The sequence below is a fragment of the Stegodyphus dumicola genome, chromosome 1 (genome assembly GCF_044657685.1).
Source record: "Stegodyphus dumicola isolate Sdum_Otavi_A_Nest chromosome 1, ASM4465768v1".
Classification (NCBI taxonomy): domain Eukaryota; kingdom Metazoa; phylum Arthropoda; class Arachnida; order Araneae; family Eresidae; genus Stegodyphus; species Stegodyphus dumicola.
Window position 1 is genome coordinate 221,320,035 of NC_140768.1, and position 23,057 is coordinate 221,343,091.

Sequence of the window (23,057 nt, forward strand, 5' to 3'; positions counted from 1 at the left end):
CAGAATCACCAAAAATGTAACCAATCGAAATAACCATCTTCCATTTCTTCACAGTATTTCCCCAATTTAATCTTCAACTTCAGGTATTTTCACTTTAAAGTGCCTTTTTTTCCCCCAAAATTCATGATAATATATTTATTTAGCCTTAAAAAGTAATGACAGTTGTTGCATAGAATACCATGCTGACTACAAAGCGAACAAATTACTTTTTCTTTTTACATTTTTAGGTGGAAAACATTTCATTTCAATCTTTTAGTCCATATGATTTTTTATTGGTCTTTTACTACAATTACACTTCTTCTTCCCCCCCCTACTCCATTTTGCACAGCATTAACAGTTCTATTAGTCAATTTAACAATCTCTCTAAAATTTCTTTTCATCAAGATAAAATAAGATTTTCCTCATCTCTTTCAGTTAGTTCTATACTTCTTAGCATCTTAATAAAACATGCATTTTTAACAAGCAGTGAAATACTACTGTTTACCTATTTCTGAGGTATGAATTATTAATGAAAAGGAAAATTTAGATAATGATCATCTGCATGTTTTTTTAAAAGCATAATATTTTATAGTTATGTTGACTGTTGAAAATAGAAGTGTAATTAATTAAATACGATTCATTTACTATCGCCAAATGCTTTTTAAATAATTGTTAATAATTATATTCTGCTGATAACTACACTGATAAAAATTAAAATACAAATGTGTATTTAAAATTTCATTTTAGACTATATAGCAAAAATTCACATAAATAAAAACTCAAAATAATTTACAAAGCAATAAAATGTTAGATGAAAAACTTTTTACCTTCATTTTGATGATTATGAGATGCTCCAGCAAATTTCCTATTAAAAATGGTTATTAATAAGATACATAAAGACGCTTTTAACAAATTTTAAAATGCATGCAAATAATATTTATGTTCACAGCGGTATAAAATTAATAAATATTGCTGATTTAAAACAATCCACAGTGAGGAAAAATATACTACATTAAAAGTAAATCATTCCTACAAACATTTAAGTACCTCCTTTCATAATATTTTATTTTTAGTTGGTATTTTTTAATTTTAATTAATAAAAATATTTTCTCATATTTCAATTGAATTATCAGAAAAAGAAAGTAAAAACACAAGATAATATATTTGACAATTAAAAAGGTTAACTCTTAACCACAGAAAACACAGAAACATTCGACTTTCATCACTATGCAGTTTCAAACACTACTGACAGGAATTTTATACAAACCGAGCTCTTGCATTAAATACACTCAGTCTGATATTTATTCTGACTTACCCATGTTGTAAAATGAAATAAAACAAAAATGAGAATTATCTATTAAAACATGATATAAATATTTTTATTAATCTATTATCTGATAACATTGCATTTGGACAACAGTGAATACAAATATACTAGGACAACTACATGAAGAACATGTCAAAAAAATTGCTAAATTATAAAAATGAGTTATCTTTACTAATTTAGCAGCAGTTTCAAAATATGTAATAACTCAATTATATACATATATTCTTCCTATTTTATATACTTTATAAAAGCTTCTTTTGTTATGCATCTTAACAGCAACATAGTCTTAATAACCACAAAACAAATGCGCTTTATTGGGTCACTTATGATTACCTAATTTATCACTGTTAAACATAGAAAATGCCGTGGTTCGCAAAGCAAATATTTATTACTGAGATATGCAGAGATACACGTAGAGTTACATGCCAGGACATACAAGCAAGCAGAGATAAGCACAAGCACAGATAAGTAAGTACAAGCAGAATAATACAAGCAGCGATAAGCGGTTACAGAGGTCATATAACTTTAGAACAGATCATGGTTTAACAAATCATAAACAAGACACAATAAATAACTGATCAAAAATAACATACAGAACGGGATTAAGTTTCAGAATAACTCGGACCTGGCTGAAAGCTAATGAATGTATCGGACGTGACAGAAAGGTATACTTACTTTTAACCAGTAAGAATGCGATTACAAATATCTCAACACTCCCCCTTAATCGCATGTTATACAAAACATAAAAGAATTACACAATTTTTAAACAGCTCAATGATAACAGTTCATAAAATTTTGTTTTGGACAAAGCCTTAGTCAACATATCTGCAATTTGTAAACCTGATTGTACATATTCAATTCTAATATTATTTTCCTTAACTCTTTCGCATCGAGAGAGGGCAAAATCTCAATTCCCCCAAACATCGAAAATGCCCATATCTAAGAATTTCTCCTGGAATGCTTTTCCTTCCCCCATGACAAGTTGAATACTACAGCGCTAACAATAGCCTTACTTAAGTAAAGCGAGAACTTCTTTCTTCGACGCTTTGACACTGTGTGAAGTTCCCCCTTGGGACGGGATTGCAACTTCAGGCATCAGAGGCTAAACACTGACAGTAAACAAAGGAAAGGAAGGAACAAAGGAAACAAGGAAGCTACTTTTAGTAGCTTCAAAAGAATGATTGACATGTGATTTAACAACAGATTGTTCAGAGTCTAACACCTGAAAGCAATGAGTAATGCAGTAACGTGATGAGGGAAAGCACTGGGTAGGAAATTATTCAGGCGTTTCGGGTGCCCAGCCGATGTCTGAATGTTTGGGCGTTTGGGGCAACTTTTGATGCAAAACAGTCTTACGAGTGAACTTTAATTTTATATCTATATGTTTCAACCTACCTGAAAAGTTTTCATTAACAATACTTTTGATACATGACTGGTTATCCTCAAAAATATAAACATTTTTAACACTGGAAATTTCATTTACTACATTTTTTATCCATAAAACATCTTGAATACCTTTACATAAAGCAATTATTTCAGCTTCTGTTGATGAAAGTGCAATATACTTTTGCTTGTTGCAGCACCACATAATAGGACAGTTTAAAAACATTATAAAGTAACCAGTAATTCATTCCCTATCTTGAGTATCACCCCCCCCCCAATCTGCATCCACATACAAACATAAGTTTGCTCTTTCCAAATCACCCTTTTTGTATATCAATTTTAAATTTAAGGTGTTTCTCAAGTACCTAAGAATTATTTTTAGAGCACGCCAGGCAACATCAGTAGGATGTTCCTGCAGTTGGCTTAAGCAATTTACTGCAAAAACAATATCTGGCCTTTTGATATATGCTAAGTAAAGATCCAATTAATTCTTTGTACGGGCCATGAAATGCATTTCCTTTCTGAAAATCAGCTGCTGTAGATTTTGGTTCAATGGGAGTTTGGACTGTTTTACAACCAGACATTTTAAATTTATCAAGTAATTTTTCAATATATGGTTTCTGATCTAAATATAAAAAAACCAGACTCAAATTTAAGTCTAATGCCTAAAAATTCTGATACTCTTTCAGATTTTGACATTTGAAATTCACTAGATAACAATGATATTATAATATTTGTTTCTTTTACATCCGAACCTGCAATTAATAAGTCATCTACATAAAGAGCCATAATTACTTTCTTACAATGTAAATTTCTGATGAAAATACATGGTTCAGAGTCTAATTGTTTAAAATCTAATTTAATAACAAAATTAAGAAATTTCTGAAACCATTGTCGAGGAGCCTGTTTAAGACCATATAAACTCTTTTTAAGTTTACACTTCTTACCACTCATATCATCATATCCTTTTGGCTGGTCCATGTACATGATTTCATCTAACTTACAGTTCAAGAAAGCTGTCTTGACATCTAAATTAAAAGTTTGCAAACCTTCATTATAGATAATTACTGGGATTAAACGTAAAGAGCACATACTAATCACTGGAGAAAACATTTCTGCATAATCTACGCCTTCCTTCTGCATAAAGCCACGAGCAACAAGCCTGGCTTTGTAAATTCCATCTCGTTTTTAACGTAAAACCCATTTGCAGGAAATAGCTCTTTTATCAGAGGGTAAACTTTGTAAGTCCCAGACATCGTTATCTTCCATAGATTTCATTTCCTCGACCATAGCTCTTTTCCATGGTTCTTGTTCTACTTGTGCTAGATTTACAATATCTTCAAATGTCACAGTGTCTTGTGCAAACATTACTTGGTAAATTTCAGGATTAGGATACCTAACTAGCTGTTTCTTTTCTCTTGAAGATTTTCTTTGTTCCTCCTTCTTATTTGCAGCATTTAATTCGCCGTTATCAGTGTCTGAAATTGATTTGTCTTCATTTTTAATATCATCATTGTCATTTTAACTCAAATCAGAAATATATTTTTGATTTTCTACTTTCCTCTCTTCATTAAATTTAACATTTCTGGAAACAATGATGCGTCTTGTTTCTGGAATCATTAAAAGATATCCCATTGTGGAATAACCTACAAATATCATTCTGACAGATTTTTCATCTAGTTTCTTTCTTTGCAATGGTGGCACAAGAGTATAAGCATCACAGCCAAATACACAAATGTTTGTTAAATCAGGATTTTCACCATACTTCAGAAAATAAGGAACACGATTTTCAATCGAACTATTTGGGAGTCGATTATTTATGTAAGCAGCCGTAAGTACAGCTTCACCCCAAAGAAATTTTGGTAATTTTGCCTCAAGTATCATTGCTCTAGCTCTTTCCAGTACAGTTCTATTTGCTCGTTCAGAAACACCATTTAGAAAAGGTGTATAGGGAGGTGCAGGATTTATTTTTACACCTGCTCTTTTAGCAATATCATGCAATTGTCCACTGACTTATTCTTTGGCATTGTCACAGCGCAGTTTTGTAACAGTTGTATTCAATTTAAAGAATAGCTTGAGTTCATCAGCACTGTCACTTTTTCTTTTCAGCAGTCTGATTTCCATAAATCGCGAGTAGTCATCAATTATAGTCATGAAATACTTTTTCCCATGGAGTGTTTGAGGTTCTATTGGACCACATATATCAGTGTGTATAGTTATAAACGGTTTGGATTCTTTTATGCGAGGACCCTTTCCTATAGGCAAAGCACTTTGTTTGGCACGAACACATATTTCACAAAAAGATTCTTTTGCAGGAAGATTCATTAGTTTTAATTTTTGATCACAGCAGTGTCCTAACCTTCTGTGCCAAAAATCATCATTCTTTACTGCTAAAGCTGTAAATAGGTTTGGTGAAAAATCACTAAATATTGTCCGCATTTGTCCAAATATCCAAATCTAAAACGCTTGTTTTTGTTTTCAATATAAATTACTTCATTTTTAAAAATTACGCTTAAACCTGCTGCTTCAATATTTTTTACAGAAATTAATTGTCCATTTAATTTTGGAATGTAAAGAACATCTTTTAACATTATTTCAACACCATTCTTAGTTTTACTGCAAATATCACCAATTCCTTCCACTTCTAAAACTGCTGACTTAGACGCACACTTAACAGTTCCAGTCTTAGGCTTAATTGAGGTAAACCATTCCTTGTGAGAAGACATATGAGAAGTTGCACCAGAATCAATAATAAATTGATCATGCACAAGATTTCCAGCTATAAAAGATATTGCAGGGGATGCATACTTATTACTATTTGAATTTGCCTGCTTTTTAGAATTATCAAAACATTCACTTTTGAAATGACCAGTTTTCTCACAGTTATGACAGACGCAGTTCTTTTTCCTACAAAATTTAACAGAATGTCCTTTTCTTTTACAATAAGTACAAAACAATTCTTTACGAGCACTAATAAAAACAGAGTTATCTGTATTTGGTTTAGAATACTTATTTTCATTTTTATAATCAAACATACAAGATTCACAATCAATAAGTCTACATGTAACAAAATCTAAACTCAAATTATTGCTTGGCTGATTTTCGAGAGATGCCTTAATATTTTCATATTCCTTTTGCAAAGACATTAAAATGTAAATAATAATATCAAAGTCACTTACTTCAGAGCCAGAGATGCGTAGACTACTCACCAGGTTCATTATGCTGTCGATATGCTGTCTCATTGACACATCCTTGGATTTCCTGATGATAGCTAGACGTTTACACGTTAAAATTTGACTCACTTGCACCTTTAGCACTATACATAGCCTGTAATTTCTTCCATATTTTACATGCCGTGTCTTCACATTGAAGAGAAGCAATAATATTATCACTTAGAAGCGCAAGTATTAAGGCATAAGCCTTTTTTGATTTCAAAACATCTGTAACTCTGTCCGTAATTGCTTCTGTTTCCAAAAATGTATCCAATTCCCTTGATGTAAGTACTGCTCGAACTCTTCGACACCAAACAGTAAAGTTATTAACACCATCAAATGGCGCTACACCAAGAGTTTCCCTTTCACTTCTGGAAAAAGCCATCATTTACGAAACAACAAATCAAAATCACGCAAACGATAAATTATTACACTGAAGGTTCAATTAGGGAAAATATCAGCGAATTCTAACTTCTGAAGGAACCACGCTCTGCTGTTAAACATAGAAAATGCTGTGGTTAGCAAGGCAAATATTTATTACTGAGATATGCAGAGATACACGCAGAGTTACATGCCAGGACATACAAGCAAGCAGAGATAAGCACAAGCACAGATAAGTACAAGCAGCGATAAGCGGTTACAGAGGTCATATATATAACTTTAGAACAGATCATGGTTTAACAAATCATAAACAAGACACAATAAATAACCAATCAAAAATAACATACAGAATGGGATTAATTTTCAGAATAACTCGGACCTGGCTGAAAGCTAATGAATGTATCGGACGTGACAGAAAGCTATACTTCCTTTTAACCAGTAAGAATGCGATTACAAATACCTCAACAATCACATTACATGAAATATACGCAGTATAAACAAAGCACTATTACTCAACTTATTTACATTTCATGTATAATTGATCAATTTATATAAATTTTCTCCTTTAATCACAAGTTAATAGCTAATGCAGCTCTGGAAATCTAGCAGAAGAATAAAAAGTAAGCATGCAATTCATTTCTTATATTATTTTCAGGTTTCTTTAATAATACATTTCCTGCTTGAATAACATATTAGAAACCCAAAATACTATCTAAAAAATTGCCATGGATTATAAATTTGTTAAATGTAATATAATTATAATATTATTAGAACAATTTTATACGCAGAATGAAAATTTTGAACTTATTTTGAAAATAATATCGGGAAAATGTTTTGCCTGTTTCTATCATAACTCATTATTAAAAATCAGAATGAATAACAGGTACGTTTGCAATGATGCCAACTATAATAAAAGATTAGAATTCTTAACTGAAGGAGCTGGTCTAGTTGTCAATTTAAAACTTATGGTAAACATGGTATGCATGGGAAAACATACTTTCCCCACTTTTGATAACAGCATAAATACTGCATTGGTAAATAAATAGAAATTCTGAAGATTGCTTAATGCAAATGGTCAAAGAATTATCTGAGAATTTTGAAGAATAATTGCTATAGCTCTTCCGCAAAATTATTTGAAGGAAAGAAAACTGCTTATTGAAAATGTATGCATTAAACAACTTTGATACTGAGCACGCAAAGGTAAAACAATTTCGTGATGTACTGCATAAAAAACTACTCTCCACCTTTTCTATAAAATACCTCACAAATCAAAGTATTACACACAAATGAGATAAAATTTAAAAATTTTTCCTTACAGTTTTCTCACTCTTGTATAAAGACTAACACTTTTTTTAAAAAAAATTTTCTGCCGAAGTTGCACAAATGTAACAATCAGTATTTTAAAGAAAATATCTTAATCAATATTTTAAAGAAAATATTGACAATTGTCTTTTCAAACTTAGACTCAATGTAAAAAATATAATTAGGAAAAAAAAAAAAAAATGATACAATTTTCTTAAAAACATCTGTACTAAGCAAAAGCTGAATGAACATGGAGTTTCTAGGTAACTGCAAGACTTCAAGACAGTGGTTAAAATTAAACTATCTCATCATATTAAAAATAAAATAAATGCAGGACTATCTTATCTTTATGAATTTCTTCAGTCTTAAAGGGAATCTGTAAAGCTGAAATTCATAAAATAAGGTATGTTTATTAATTTATATTCTACCTTGCACTGCCATGAAAACAGTTCACTATCAAATATTAGTTTTGCAATAGGAGAAAAGTATGGAAAATTTTTTAATTATTTTTTAAAATACAAATTTCAAATCCTGAAGTTTTAAAAAGTTGCACTTTTCAATGTAAGGCAGAATTACAAATTTGATTTTGCAACAAAGGTGGCATTACAATGTAAATGATATGCTGCCAGATGATCATTTCATGTAAAATGGAATGATTGATGATGAGATTATTTTTTAATTTTTTTTTAATTTAAAACATTTTAATTTTAATTAACAATGTATGCAATGTAATGAATATGTATTTTTCCTGTTGCAAATAAAATGCCACAAATTTTATTTCTCATTTGAAGTTAAAAGATTTCAGTACAATTAAATGGTGAAGCTAAATTTTTAATATAGCCTAAATGCTATTATACATATTTAAGGGTGGTACAATTATTGGAAAACAATAAAACAGATTTTTAAAAACCATACATAATAATGGAAAGATAAAAATAATTGAGCAATCATATTATCTACAAAATCATCTGCTGCAGTTATTAATTTAAAACATCATCATTTCAACAGTTAATCAATGGCAAGCAAAGGAAAGCATTTATAAAAGCAGAAGCTTGAACCAATCTCCATAAATCAGCAATTTCGATTTCAGGAAGACTTAAAATATTCTTTAGCTACTTGTAAGGTCAATACGCCTTACAAGGATATTATATTGAATGTTATTATTATACTTGAAGTTTACTTTTAAAGCATGTCAATATATTTTTTTGATATTTTATTACAATTTTTCCTCTAGTACTTTCAGAACAGAGGAATAATAATACCAAAAAAGACATTACTAATTTCCCTCTAATCCAAATTATTTTTTATGGAAAATAAATTAATTATATTTATTCAAATACTGAATTTTAACCAGCCTGACAGCCAAGTTTAATAATTAATCTTCCCAAATTTATACTTAAATCTGATACTGTTATTTTTTCTTATGAATAAGGCAGTATAGTGAAATATGGATTATAACTTGAAAATATAATCATTCCTTTGTTTAATATAATACTACTTGAAATGACTACCCTATATGCAAATTTCAGTAGGGTATTTTTGATAACCTTATATAACTGATTTCAACAGCATACTTACCGATTCATATACTAAATTAAGCTTTTACTAGACTAAGCACTAAGACTTAGTTCATTGCAATACTGGATGCATTCCAAATTAGCATCTAAACCAACGATCGGCAACCTTTCTTGGCTACAGGCCAAAATCGAACAAAATGTTTGCATTATGATGTTCTGGATTAGTGGCATTTTCCTTTTAGAGCAGTTTTTTTTTCAGGTGATTAATATGATGAATTTGATTGAGAAAATAATTACAGTATGCTTTAAATTTTAAATATAAAAATAAAAATTATTATAAAAACAAATATAACTGAATGAACTTTATTTTCACTTGGATATCAACAGCTCCCCTGATGCTGAACTTCTGATATTATTATGAAATGCCCTATTGCAGTAAGATAGCCTCCCTGCAAAAGTGTGTTAGGGTTGCCAGAAAGTGGCAAGAAAAGGTAGGGTTTCCATTTTTGGTAAGAAACAGCCCATCTGGTGACAAAACTGCTGATATGCCATGGATGGAGAAAGACTAATCTAGAATGAATTCTTACTGGTTTTCCCAAGAATGTTCTTGAAGTCATGTCAAAAGTTATATAAACCCTGCCTGTATGCAGATGAGACTACCTTGAGAGTATCTGTAGTATGCTGACTTCAGTGACCTGGGTTCAGTGATTAGCTTGAAAGCGATCAACCTAATCGGGAGCTGTACTTTAGTGCTTTGCCGTGAAACTGTCTTCACCATTACAGCCTGACAGCTTGAAGGCTGTATTGCTGATTGTTTCAGCATGTTTATTGTAGTTTTCCGACGAGTTAATGCGTCTTTGAAACTGTCTTATATAATACAGATGAATAAATTCTGTTTTGATTCTTCATCAATCACTCCAAATCCATAAATCCATAGAATGCAACATTATCAATTTAGTCAAGTCTGGCTTATAGTTAAGACTCGTTTCCACTACTGCGTACGAACGCATTGCGTCAATTGAAGACACGCCTACGGCATCTGTACAAGCGTTTCCACTGCTGCGTATCCGTAAAATATTTTCATTTTCTGCCGCTAGGTGTCACTGTAATATTTTAGCACCAAACAAGCAGTTCACAAGTTACGACGCTGAACATCTGAATTTTTCCCGCTTAAGCGAGTATTGTTTGTTTTGGATTTGATATGGATCCTGACGTAAAATGCAGAAAGGTTTTGTTTACTAAATTCCATGTTATTGGAAATTTTTATTTCTGCTTATGAACTGCAAAAGTAAAGTACGCTAGCAATTTTTAGATAAGTAAGGTTATAATGCATATTATGAACATCACTAAATCCATAGAAGCTGAAGTAAATTTTTTAAAAAAATTTTTGCGTTTCTAGAAGCCTTAAATATTATGAAATAATATATATATTATTAAAACTAAAATGTACTGTTAGTGAAAAAGTAAACAAATAAATAAATAAAATAGAAAAGTTAAACGAATTAAAAAATAGTTGGTACTTTAAAAGTACAGAGCAACTGTAAAGAAAGGTTCACAATATTTACACAAAATTTGCTATGCTTTTATACCGCTGACTTCAGGGTCATAGCTGGATAATTTATTAGAAATCTCATTTGTTTTAAAATGCACTATGGGCTGTTATATTTTATGCATAATCCATAAAATATTATTTTTAATTTAAACATTTTTAATTCATATCTCTTTTTATAAAAGAAGTCATAAAAATAAGATTTTTCTCTTTATATATACACACATTAGGTAAAGAAAATGGAAATATTTAATTAATTAATTCCTGTGCTTCTGCTGGAGAGGACTGAATTTAAAAGCAATTATTAAAGTAATTTTTTTGTTAAAAAAATGTTTAGGGTCTTAATACTGTCTCATGTTAACTGGAATGAAAGTTTAGAGTCGTAAACATCCCAAAGTCTGAGCACATGTATATACATTCACATAAAAGTGAAACGAAAAAATATTTATATATCTGCAGGGTTTCAAAATAAATTAAATTTAAATAATTCTCTTGCGTCATTGCTGCAAGGAATGAAATTTGAATTTAACAAACATTTTCTATTCTTAAAAAGCAAATTTAAAGTTAATTAAATTTAAATGAAATTTAATGCAAACAAATAAATGATTAATTATTGCTGCGAACTAATATACAATATCATTTAAATTCTGAAGCATATGTAAATCAAGTGCAAGTATCAAAATCCATGAATAAATATATAATTCCAAAAATTTATTTATCCTATTATTCACTTATGCATTTTTATAAATTTTTTAGGATTAAATCTATCCTATTATTCATTTGTGCATTTTTATATTTTTTAGGATTAATAAGCTATCCTATTATTCATTTATGCATTTTTATAATTGTTTAGGATTAATAATCTATCCTATTATTCACTTTTGCATTTTTATAATTTTTTTAGAATTAATAATCCATCCCATTATTCACTTACGCATTTTTATAAATTTTTTAGGATTAATAAATTTTTGAAATTATATATTTATTCATGGATTTTGATACTTGCACTTGATTTACATATGCTCTCAGAATTTAAATGATATTGTAGATTAGTTTGCAGTAATAATTAATCATTTATTTATTTGCATTAAATGTCATTTAAATTTAATTAAATTTAAATTTGCTTTTTACGAATAGAGAATGTTTCTTAAATTCAAATATATATGTACAGGGTATGCTTTAAATTAGTATTATATAATTTTCAAACTTTTTCGCGGGGGAAATTTAAATAAATAAGAGCATAAATAAAACAATATATTTAACGCATATAATAATAGAAATAAGTTATAAAACACAAATATAGATCAAATTGGAACAAAAAGCTGAGAAAGTTGCAGACAGGGTGCAAAAAGCATATGGGATTCGAACTCATGACCCCCAAAAGTAAACATTATTACCATCAGCTTTACCACATCACACGGGAGACGTAAGCATATTTTGGCTTATATACATCATCAAGTAAATCAATTTTTAAAACTAATTTTTTAGGTCCTATTTCAGTGTGCTATTGTCTGAAAAATTCCCCAGTTTGTTTTTCAGCTTCTAGTAAATTTTTTACAAAAAACATTATCTTTTAAAGTGGCGTTCCGATTGAAGTTAAACGGGTTGCTAAAAATATATTTCATGTGCTTACAAATATATGTTGGCCAAAAAGATATATTTATAAAGGGAAATACAAATTTAACATACTCTTTAATGCAGTGGAATATTTAAAAGGCTATCAAATGTAATTTATAATTAACGTTTTAATTTTTACCTGTTTCAAAAGAAAAAATAACAAATCTTTTAATCATATCTAATTTGCTTATAGCAGTTTGATATGTTCAGACATTCATTTTCATTAAAGGTAAATGAGTATGCAGAACTAGCAAATAATTCTCAGGACAAATTTTGCTATTTCATGGACTTGGAAATATAATTTTTGCCACTGACTTTCTTGAACTGAATTTCTTGAATGCCTGGTTTTATCTGCGAACAAGTACTCTTATTTTTCTTATCTTTTTTTAACTAAATTCAGCTGATTGCTGTCTTTTTCAGCACGCAGATTTCTCACTATAATGTTAATTCAGAAATAAGTATTTTTTAGCAAAACATTCTTTCCCTATTAGTGAGCATTCATCGCTACTTCTGCCGCCATTAATTTTTAGTGACTGCGCCTGATTGCTCCATTTTTACCACGTGACCCCAACGCATCCGCAAAACATACGGATAGAAATTGAACATTGTTGAACTCCATCCGTATGCCATCCGTCACCGCACACCGACCGGATTGCAGGTGTCAATCAAAGTGAATTCGCTCGCTGATTGGAGAAACGCATACGCAGCAGTGGAAACGGGCCTTTAGTCATCTTAACATGAATTCAAGCACCTGAACATTTGGTAGTCCAGCTGGTCTTGTTCTCGTTTAAAATCAATTTCATGTATGAAAATATTTCCTCACATTTATAAGTTGAATCAAATGTTGACAAAATGGCAAAGTCAATTTTCTGGAACTATGAATTATGGATGAGAGTTGCCAAACATTGATTTCTCCTTGAAATGTTACAAATACGTGCTGGTTATTGCAACTTTGTAATCAAACAAAAGTGTTATTATTATTTATTTTCAGTTACTTTTTACTTCCTTGAATAAAGTAAAAGAAGTATCGTAATGACAAAAAATTCTGGGAACCATATTTCAACGAAAATATCCATTTTGACTCCTATCGAATGCAATTTAATGATGTTTTTGCATGACATCTGTATGTAAGGATAGAATAAAAGACTCTTTCTCCCCAAAAACAAATTATAAAACTAATTTAAAATGGATTCAGAAGAGATTTTTTTCGTGGTGTCTGTACGGACATATGTATCTCACATGATATGAGTAGTCTCAGAACGTTGAAATTTTGTATATAGGACTGCTATAACATGTAGATGTGCACCTCGTATTTTGGTTGCAATCGGCCACGCCAAACGTATATAAATATATTTATATATATATATCCACTCTGTTACCCGGCTCAGTGATCTCAGTTTCTTTATTCTTATATGTTTGTAAATTGTGCATTTTTTGCTTTAAAAATGATTGTTTTATGTTATTCTTATCTTTCGGTTAAGGTTTTTATGCCTTTAGGAAATTTGCAAGCAATATTTTGTAGAATTATCAACAATTTAAAAGCTGTTTAAGTGTAGTTAAGTCTAATTTTTTAAATAACATGGCAGGCATTTTTGTTTACATTTGAAACAGCAGAATAGTAGATTTTTTGTGATCGATTCAGCATAGCATGCACAACAAATTTCTATGCACAAAAGTCAGTTTCAATGCTGAGTGTCTCTTTGCTGAGGAAGACCAAAAATAAACTTTCAGTTTTGTGCACTGAAAAATCTGCCTTCTTGCCCGTTGGCTGAATTGCTTGTTTTTGCGTAGAAACTATAATTTTAATTGTCAAAATTGTTCTTTACATTGTTTTAGCTGTATTTATATTTTATATTTTTCTACATTTTTCAATTTTTAATAAAGATATTTTGAGGTTCCATGTATTTTTGCCTTGTCGTGAAGTGAGAATTGAATTAATTGAATGAGAAATATATCTTTAATGAAATAACAGGAAATAAGTTTAAATGAAATGCAGGAAAAAATGCGTATAATTTAATATTCCATAAATGGAAGTCATGTGGGGTACACATCAGATTTTTTTATGTTATTCTTCAAGCATTTGTTTCATATTTATATTTTACAATTTATTTTAATACTTTATTTTCGGAACACAAGTGGGTCACCTAAAATTACAAAATGGGTCACTCAGTGACCCATGGGTCATAATTTGCCATGGCCCGATCTAAGATATGAAAAATGTACAATGCCTTTGCTGGGGTTTGAACTCTGGACCTCCCAATGCCAATCACGTGTGCTTCCAACTACACCCCAAAAGCACATGCTAAAAAGGTAGAAAAATCCTTTATAACACTAATGATGAATGTGCTAAGAGCTTTCAATGTGAAATGAAGTTGTTAATAGCCTCTTACAGAAAACAATATAATGCCTTAACTGAAACATGAACACAATGACTGGCAACTGAATTCATTTGTAAAACGTGTGAAGTATATGAGGAGACTCACGATTTTGTTTGAGATATCATGAAAAGAATTTCATTAATAGTGGAAGATGATGATATCCACAACATTTATGATGCTAATAGTGATATTTGAATTGTACACAAACTTTTGTACCATTTACTGCCAGAAAGTGAACATGAATAAAATCTTGTAACATGTAAAACTGTCTTTTTTTATGAAGAATTTTTTTCATATGAAATGCAAATTAAATTAATACATTTTCTTACATGTCATTATATATGTGTGTGCATAAGCTATAACAAAATATGATAGCTGCTTCAAGAAATGACTGGTGACCTCAAAATTAACTATTCTAGATTTTATGTTCTCCCAAATTTGAGATATTTCCAGGTTACATAACACTGCTTGAAAAATGGAACTAAAATCCAAAATTAACCAACAGATTAGCTATACTTATGCACCTGTCTGGTGTAAACAGCTACTAAATGTGCAGTCTCTTTCTCTCTCTTTCGCCTTCTCTGCCTGCCTATTTGACAGCGTGTCGATCGGCCTCTTCTAGCTATTCACCATTATTTAAAATATAATTTCATACCTAAAATTATGGGGTGCATATCTTCTACCGGTTATGACGATACGTGCTAAAAAATTTTTCATCCAAAAATAAATTATGTTTAATTATCAAGCAGGTCGTGATTCTTCAAAAATTCCATCAGGTCATTCCACTACGTCACAATTTCCAATCATCTACACAGTTAAAATACTACATATATATAATATTTAATATTATTAAAATACTAAGCATAAAATGAATATTTTTAGATAGTTTCTTTTAAATATTTTTTAGATCTGGAGCTATTTTTCTTTTCTTCCATTGATTTATTTTCATTTCTTTTTTCACATGAAATATTTTACAAACATGTCTATCATGTAAAAATTGAATTATATATATAACATAAATTTTTAATATGCAATAGTACCTATGATTTACCTTTTCAAAACAGGAGATATCTTAATTGAAGAAAGTAAACTTGTAAAAAGTTTACCAGAAGACATAGATTTAACTGAAATAGTATCCGAGTCTTCATCTTCTGACTTTGCTTTGGATAAAATCATTTTTTTGGGTCTGCCACGTGGCGGAGTAGCTATGGCCGGTAGAGGAATGCTTTCCATTTCTACTAGAATATGATTTCCACAGTTGGGACAAACATCAATTTCTTGGGGGATATCTAAAATATTTCATTTTTCAAAAAAGTTACAAACAAATATGAAACCATGAATAGCATCAATATTAAAAAGAAAAAATTCTTTGTTAATTTACTGCAGCTTTTAGAAACTGATTGCTGATGCTTTGTTATCAGACAGATCAATATAACCTTTTGAATAAATAAACAGAAGATAAAGACAACAATCTAAACCCAGTATGCTGAAACAGAATACAGCATTTCTAATGGTATCTATCCAAAGCATATTACTGCATGTTCTAGAAGTGTCCGGACATTTAGACTATAAACAAGATAAAAGAAAATAGTTGCCTTGTCAATATTCAAAATTTTCTTTGCACTTGTAGACAAGAACCATCACAAACCACTCTTTTGCAAGGCTTAGTATGCTTTCTTACAGCATAGAAGAATATCCCTATGAAAGGGCCCACCAGCGGCCAAGGGTATAATTGCTAGATGCCTGTATTCCGACCTGGGTTTGAATACATGAACGGGTTTACTGCATGGATATCTTCATGGTTTTCCTCATGTGTAGCATGTTTATGATACAGTTTCCTTTACAAAGTCCTCCACCAAGGCATCCTTCCTCTAAGGAAAATAGCCCTTGTATGCTGTGCCATAATTAAGTAAACCAAACTAATGCATCACTATAAAAGTTTGTGCAACACGAAAGGCAGATAGCCCTAGTCTACTGTGCCATAATAAACTAAATCAAATCAACCCTATGAAATATAAGTGGAACATTTCAACCATATACGTTCTAGTAGCTTAGGATATTCCAAACTGAAATAAGCTTGCAACATTCTAGAAATATTCCTTTAAAATTACAAAATATCCTCTGGGAATATGCCTGGAATATTTTAATTTGCTTGTGAATGTCTCCAGAAATTTATGGAATGATATTTGAAAAAATATATAGGAGTTCCCATGCAGTGTGGTGCAATAAGATGAATGATTTCATTGTGTTTATTAACATAAAGAACAGATACTTTTTATATGTTTTTATTTAGTTCACTCTTGATCTTTCTTCCACTGTGAGTGGAATTTTATTATTGATTTTTAACTCTCTTCCTCATAAGTTATCAAGTTCAAATTTAGTACTCACACTGTTTGTCGATGATAATGAAATCTGATAAGCTATTTTTCAAAATTCAATTTAGATTTTTTTAAACTAATACTTAAATAATTTTTCCATATATCTTCATTTAACTAAACTAAGCACATCAGAATTGTTGCTGTCTGTAACCCTTGAATAAAGCAAGAAAATATCTCTTCAGTGAAACATGTATGAAAATTGTAATGTTAATTTCTGAATTTTGGGAAAACTGTTGAAAATCTCTCAATTTTTTCAACTGTTTGATATCTGTGATTTTAAGATTTCAACATCCAAAAATGTATCAGTCATAATGTTTTGAAATTTTCATAGATTTTAAAACAAACTTTTTGCCCTCTATTAAAACAAGAATGACAAAAAAATATTATTCAAAAAATTTTCTAACTTCTTTTAAAAATATATCTCAAGCAGTTGGAAGAAAAAGTGCTACAAGTTTGTCACCTTAGTGCACTTAATAACGAATTGCCAATATTTGTTTTTTCATTTTAGCTTTCAGTAAAATACTTGTTGTAACAGTTATTATATCTAATTTCTGAAAATAGAAATTCAGAGCAATTTCTTCATACATTGAAAGGAATTAAGTTATTCTTCTTTACTTCATAATTTTCTTTATTGCTTCTGTTTCAGCAATGACAAAAAATTTCATCATTCATAATGCACAATGTGTGTTTGTTTTAAAATTTAAAAAAATAAGATTTTATTTATTTAGCTTTAAGTCATAAAATGATGAATGAGCTAAAGGGAGAAAAATTATTTATCATATAGCTTAATGGGAACAATAGATTAGTGAATTCTTTACAAATTTTATTGACAATTTTGTATTATAAGTAATAAAAGAATGGGGCTTAAGTAAAGAAATCTACTTGTTTAATTGCATTATCAAATGTACAAGCCATTATCTTCTTTAATTTATCTTAAACAGCCCATGCTTGAAATAAGCAACATTTATTTTTTAGGACATATTTTTAGACAGTATTTGCAAAAAGTAACCTAGTCTGCAATCTACATCCTCAAGACAGATTGACTGACTTTTGTGGGTACAGATGCTGGCCACTAGTGATTCGTATAATAAATGACATTGAAAACTTACACTGGAAATCTTCTGCATGTGTTATTTTTAAAGCTTAAAATACCAAAAAAAAAACATAACTTTTGACGTATGAATAATATGTATAGTATTATCTTGATAACTTTTCACTAGAAGAAGAATGAAAAGATACATCTATAAGATATTAAAACTACTGGAGGTAGCTTACAGCGACTGAAGGGTTACATTATTATAATGCATTAAATATTCCATTTTTAAAAGTGACATATACAAACATGAAAATTATAAGTTTAAAAAAAAAAAAAAAAGATGCAAGATTCATATGAAATACGGAGTAATGCAAAAATTATAAAGGTAATTTCTTAAAAAATTTTCACTCTTAATTTTAATAAAATTCTACTGCTCAAGAAATAATCTGTGTTAGTGCAACTATGTGGTTGACTTATAACTTCATATTGCACATCTGTCACCAAAACAAAAATCTACATTTTTTTAAAATTTTCCTTTAAATGCCATTTCTAATGTTTCAGTATTTCATATTTAACCAGATGTGAGAAATATATGTTCTCTGAGACTTATAAAAGTGTTAGGTAAAAGCCATAACTTATCCTTGACAGATAATTTGCAGCTTCAAGATTTTTGCATGATGCTATTAATACACTTCAAATTAAATAAAACAACAATTATTCTAGATTTTAATCAAAACCACAGAACAATAATTACCTCTATCAGAACTGTACTTAGAAGGAAGCATTTGATTTCCTGGTAATCGCTTCTTTGTCTCAAGAACTTTACGATTAGCAACTTGCTTAGAAAATTGTGAATGGCATTTTAAGCACTGTTAAGAAAAATCATTTGTAAAGAAAATCCCATTTCATTATATTTTACTAAAAGAATTTCTTTTTACTTAAAAAACCACATTTATGTCATTTCAAAACAATAGTAAAAATAAAATACAACATACTTCCAATGCTCCCAATGTAACTTCCTGCAGCGTTCTGGCATCCGCAAATGGCTGCAGTATTTTAGTCATGCCCTAAAAATTTTCTTGGTTAAAAAACTGGTTTAATTCAAAGAATCAATAACAGCTGTTAGGATATTAATAAACTTACTTTTGCAGATTGAAGGTCCTCGAAAATATATTGTCTTTTTTGCCTTGAAGGTTTCACAGTGTCAAATTCTAAATACACTTCATATTTAGTACAGTCATTCTACAAACAAATAAAACATTTGTTCATGATATTTTATTAATTATATCATTATTTAGATTATAAGATATTCTGAAAACCATAAAAAAAGAGAAATCCTTAGTTTTAAATATAACTACTAGCTGTTGAAATTGAAATAAAATTAAAAAAAAACACCTATAGATATGAAATCTACATGATATGTGCAACATAGCTGGACAAGGAAATGACTGCAGTGTAACACACATTCTTATTATGGACACCATTAATGCCATCTAAAATCAGCATGACAGCCAAGAATAGAAAGCCAGTTTTTAAGACGTGACTTGCTCATCGTATGCTTAAAGATTCTATGCATGTCTCATACAAGAAGGCATAATTTATATCAGCATGTGTCCAAATTCGATCACAAGAGAACTGTAGCTTATCATGACTGCAGATCATATTAGCAAACTTGCTGTGCTTATGGCAGGAGTAGCTATACTCCCTTAAAGAGGGATTGGATCGGACTTTCTGGAACTGATCATTTATTGGGAGGAGATCCGGGATCTAGTTTGGCCCTTCTGAGAGAAAGGATTGGTTACAGACTATCGATGTGCAATATATAGCTTCTGTTTTAATCTGACATTTGCCTCCGCATGACCCCGCCAGAAACCAGGTTCAACTGGGCTAACTATTTTTGGATGACCACTCCTGGGGATTGACTAGGAGTAGTCCTGGCTAGGTTTATATCGAGACAGTCTCAATTTCTGGGGTAAAGTTTACAGTCTTCACAGGACTAGAATTATCATTGTTTATTCAGTGGTAGGTTCAGGCTCGGCAGAGTCGCACTGGTGCTGTCTTGTCTGTTCTTTGGTGGTGGAGGCACTACATTGTTAGATTTTGAAAGGTGTCCTTGGGGTACTGAGGGTCGGCACTGAGGGATGATGGAAGTCTAAGATGCATACCTGAAACCCCAGACTATGTGAGACTGAAATTGTTCCCCTGGATGGGACATTTAAATGTGTAAAGCTCCACTTAGCCATGTCTGGGTGCCCCTTCCTTCTGGCATGTTGTTGTGCTTATGTTGCTGGATATTCAACAACTGTTATGCTAATATGAAATTGATAAGTCCAGGAGAGGCAAATGGAGTCATGAGCAATCCTAGGTCCAATCAGGCTGAAGTACAGTGAACACCCAACGTTTAACCAAAGGTAATGTTTCCCAGCATAACAGCGACCAAAGAGATAGACACCTTAAATGCATATTCGATATAAATTATACAGCCACAGCACACAATTAGGATGTGGGGCACAGTAACAAATATCCTGACCCTGAAGGCTAAGCACACAATTAGGATGTGAGGCACAGTAACAAGTATCCTGACCCTGAAGGCTAAAGATAACTGCAAGTCTGATAATAGTATGTTTGACTGTTTAGACTGATACATTTCTTTATTATACTGTTCTTTGCAATTACTCAGAACATTTCACAAACTTGCCTGCAACATATGAATCCTTTCAAAATCATTCTTCTCTACTGCAAACACTAAAAGCGAACAATACTTTTTTTCCCTTTCTGCCATTTTCTTTCTTTTCATTTTCTTAGAATTATTTTTGTTTAGCCCAAAAAATAAACAAATAAAAGTTCTAATGCAAAGAGTGGTGAGAGGCTAAAGCTTTGAATTGGTAATTTACATCAGATTTCATTTCCAGTGGTAGAATTAGGTTATTTGAATATCGCAACATGAGGGCTATCTGCCTAAGAGGCCCTCATATAGAATGAAGAACCTTTTAAGGGAAACTGGCTTATATTTACCTTACACATGGGAAAAATAACCATGCAGCCAGTTTATTCACCTGTGATAAAACCTGGGTTGAACTCGCACTATTCAGCAGCCTTAACAACTTGTCCATTGATAAGGAATTTAACGATAAAATGTCTCATCTACATGAGGTTTTCATGGGTCTCCTAGTATGTAACATATGTATAAGTCTGTATACATCAAAAAGTATTCCATAAACCATCCCTTCCTAAAAGCAAGTACTTGTGTACTATGCATAACCAAAAATACAAAGTCAATAACACTAACTACTGTAAAATTAGAAAGTTATAAAAAGTCATGATTAAGATACTCAGAAGAGAAAAGATCTGAAATAAAACACTATAATGATTAATAATGGTTTTATCAAAGAATCCATTCATTAAAGTTATTAATAATATAAAATAAAGCACAAAATAAATTATTAGCAGTGGTGATTCAAAAGGAATGTTCATGTAACACACTAAGTAACTAATAATTAAGGGAGGAACCAGAGAGAAAATGAGAACAGCATGTTGATAACTTTGAGCTATCAGTATGCAGACAATATAACCTGGAACTATTTGAGAAAGCTTTCTAATTTCTTGCAGAAAATATGATGCAGGTTATTTCTTCTAATGTTTTTGAAGAATAACTTGAATCCAAATAATTTAATATTTTTTAAAGTTCTTCACAAAAGATAACATTGGCATTTTGTAAATTTGGTGAGTTACCTTTTCTTAACTCCCAAATAGCATTTCAGCATATATAACATATTCTACAAGACACAATATTGCACAAACGGAATAAAAGAACATACAAACCTGCTCAGAAGTTACAGTATAGACTGATGTTAAGCTGCTAAGATCTAAGGTATCTATTATCCTTCCTGATATAACATTTTTTTCTTTGGCATATTTTGGCCCAATATGTACTGATAACGTTTCTTTAGTCAAATTCATATTCCTTTCAACAAAAAATACAGAATCTTCCGACTCTGAAAATAAATGCTTTTTTATACCATTTGACAAAAATTCTTATTAAATGCACAATTTAACATAAAATAGAATTTTCCTAAAACTTGATTTCAATAAAATCTCAATATAATTTTTTTAACAAAGTGAAAAAATACTCTGCCATGGATGGAGCTTTAGATTTCTAATTTTACTTTTTGTGGTAAAAATAATTGCTATATCATTATTTAAAAAACAATACTTTACCTAATATAAAATTAGGCAAAAATCAAACTTAGATTAATGTTGGTTTCATTAAAAAAAAATCAATTTCAAGAAAGGCTTGGGGGAGGGTAACTTTTTTCAAGAAACAAAAACAATCTGCCTGTAAAGTAGAATATTTTTACTCCTTGAATGAAAAGGACTACATGCCTAATTCTACAAAACTCAAGAAACTTCCCTAGAAAAGCAATGTTAATCTAAGGCGATTTCTGCTTGAAGCATGTTAATTTCAGATATCAACATGCTTCTCTTCCGTGCGCATAATCTAATACTCAATGAGAGATGATGTTAGAATCCCAATTAAGGATATATGTACACTGAGAATAAAAATATAAATCCCAAAACTTTTAAATATTTTACTAAGGTTATCAATATATATTCTAGACAGGTAATTATGCTAGACAGGTAATTTTCCGGTAAAAGACTCTCACCAATATAGGAAGTTTCATGCACTTATAGCAATATTTATCTTATGTTTCAGGCTCTTATTATGATACAAAAACTTTAAACAGCGACACAGCTAAAATAATAATTAAATATTCTTTGTTGTCTGATAGCACAGCTTGTAAACCAACATACTTATTCCCATTAAGTTGAGTGCAGGCTCAAAGTTTAAGACATTTCAGAGAGCCTGAGAACATGCATAGAGTTCTGCAGTGAATATTTTCATACTTTGTAATTAGTCACACTGGCTCCAAAGTAGTATGCAGATGTGTGGGAAGACAGTATAAGGTGCCTTTGAGCTGCTATATTTCAGTTATGTAC

The 23,057-nt window shown here is 30.6% G+C and overlaps 1 protein-coding gene across 5 annotated transcripts in view; it reads right to left on the reverse strand.

Annotated features, from left to right (window-relative positions):
• The window catches only part of LOC118194575 (uncharacterized), a 121,434-nt gene that overhangs the window by 15,235 nt on the left and 83,142 nt on the right, over positions 1 to 23,057 (reverse strand). For all 5 annotated transcript variants that reach the window (XM_085825913.1, XM_085825905.1, XM_085825898.1 and 2 more), the window contains exons 11-16: positions 21,882 to 22,054; positions 19,203 to 19,301; positions 19,055 to 19,126; positions 18,814 to 18,928; positions 15,697 to 15,934; positions 807 to 844 (exon numbers count right to left, since the gene is read on the reverse strand). In XM_085825913.1, the coding sequence (XP_085682039.1) occupies positions 807 to 844; positions 15,697 to 15,934; positions 18,814 to 18,928; positions 19,055 to 19,126; positions 19,203 to 19,301; positions 21,882 to 22,054 (735 nt within the window). The remainder of the gene's footprint in view (positions 1 to 806; positions 845 to 15,696; positions 15,935 to 18,813; positions 18,929 to 19,054; positions 19,127 to 19,202; positions 19,302 to 21,881; positions 22,055 to 23,057) is intronic.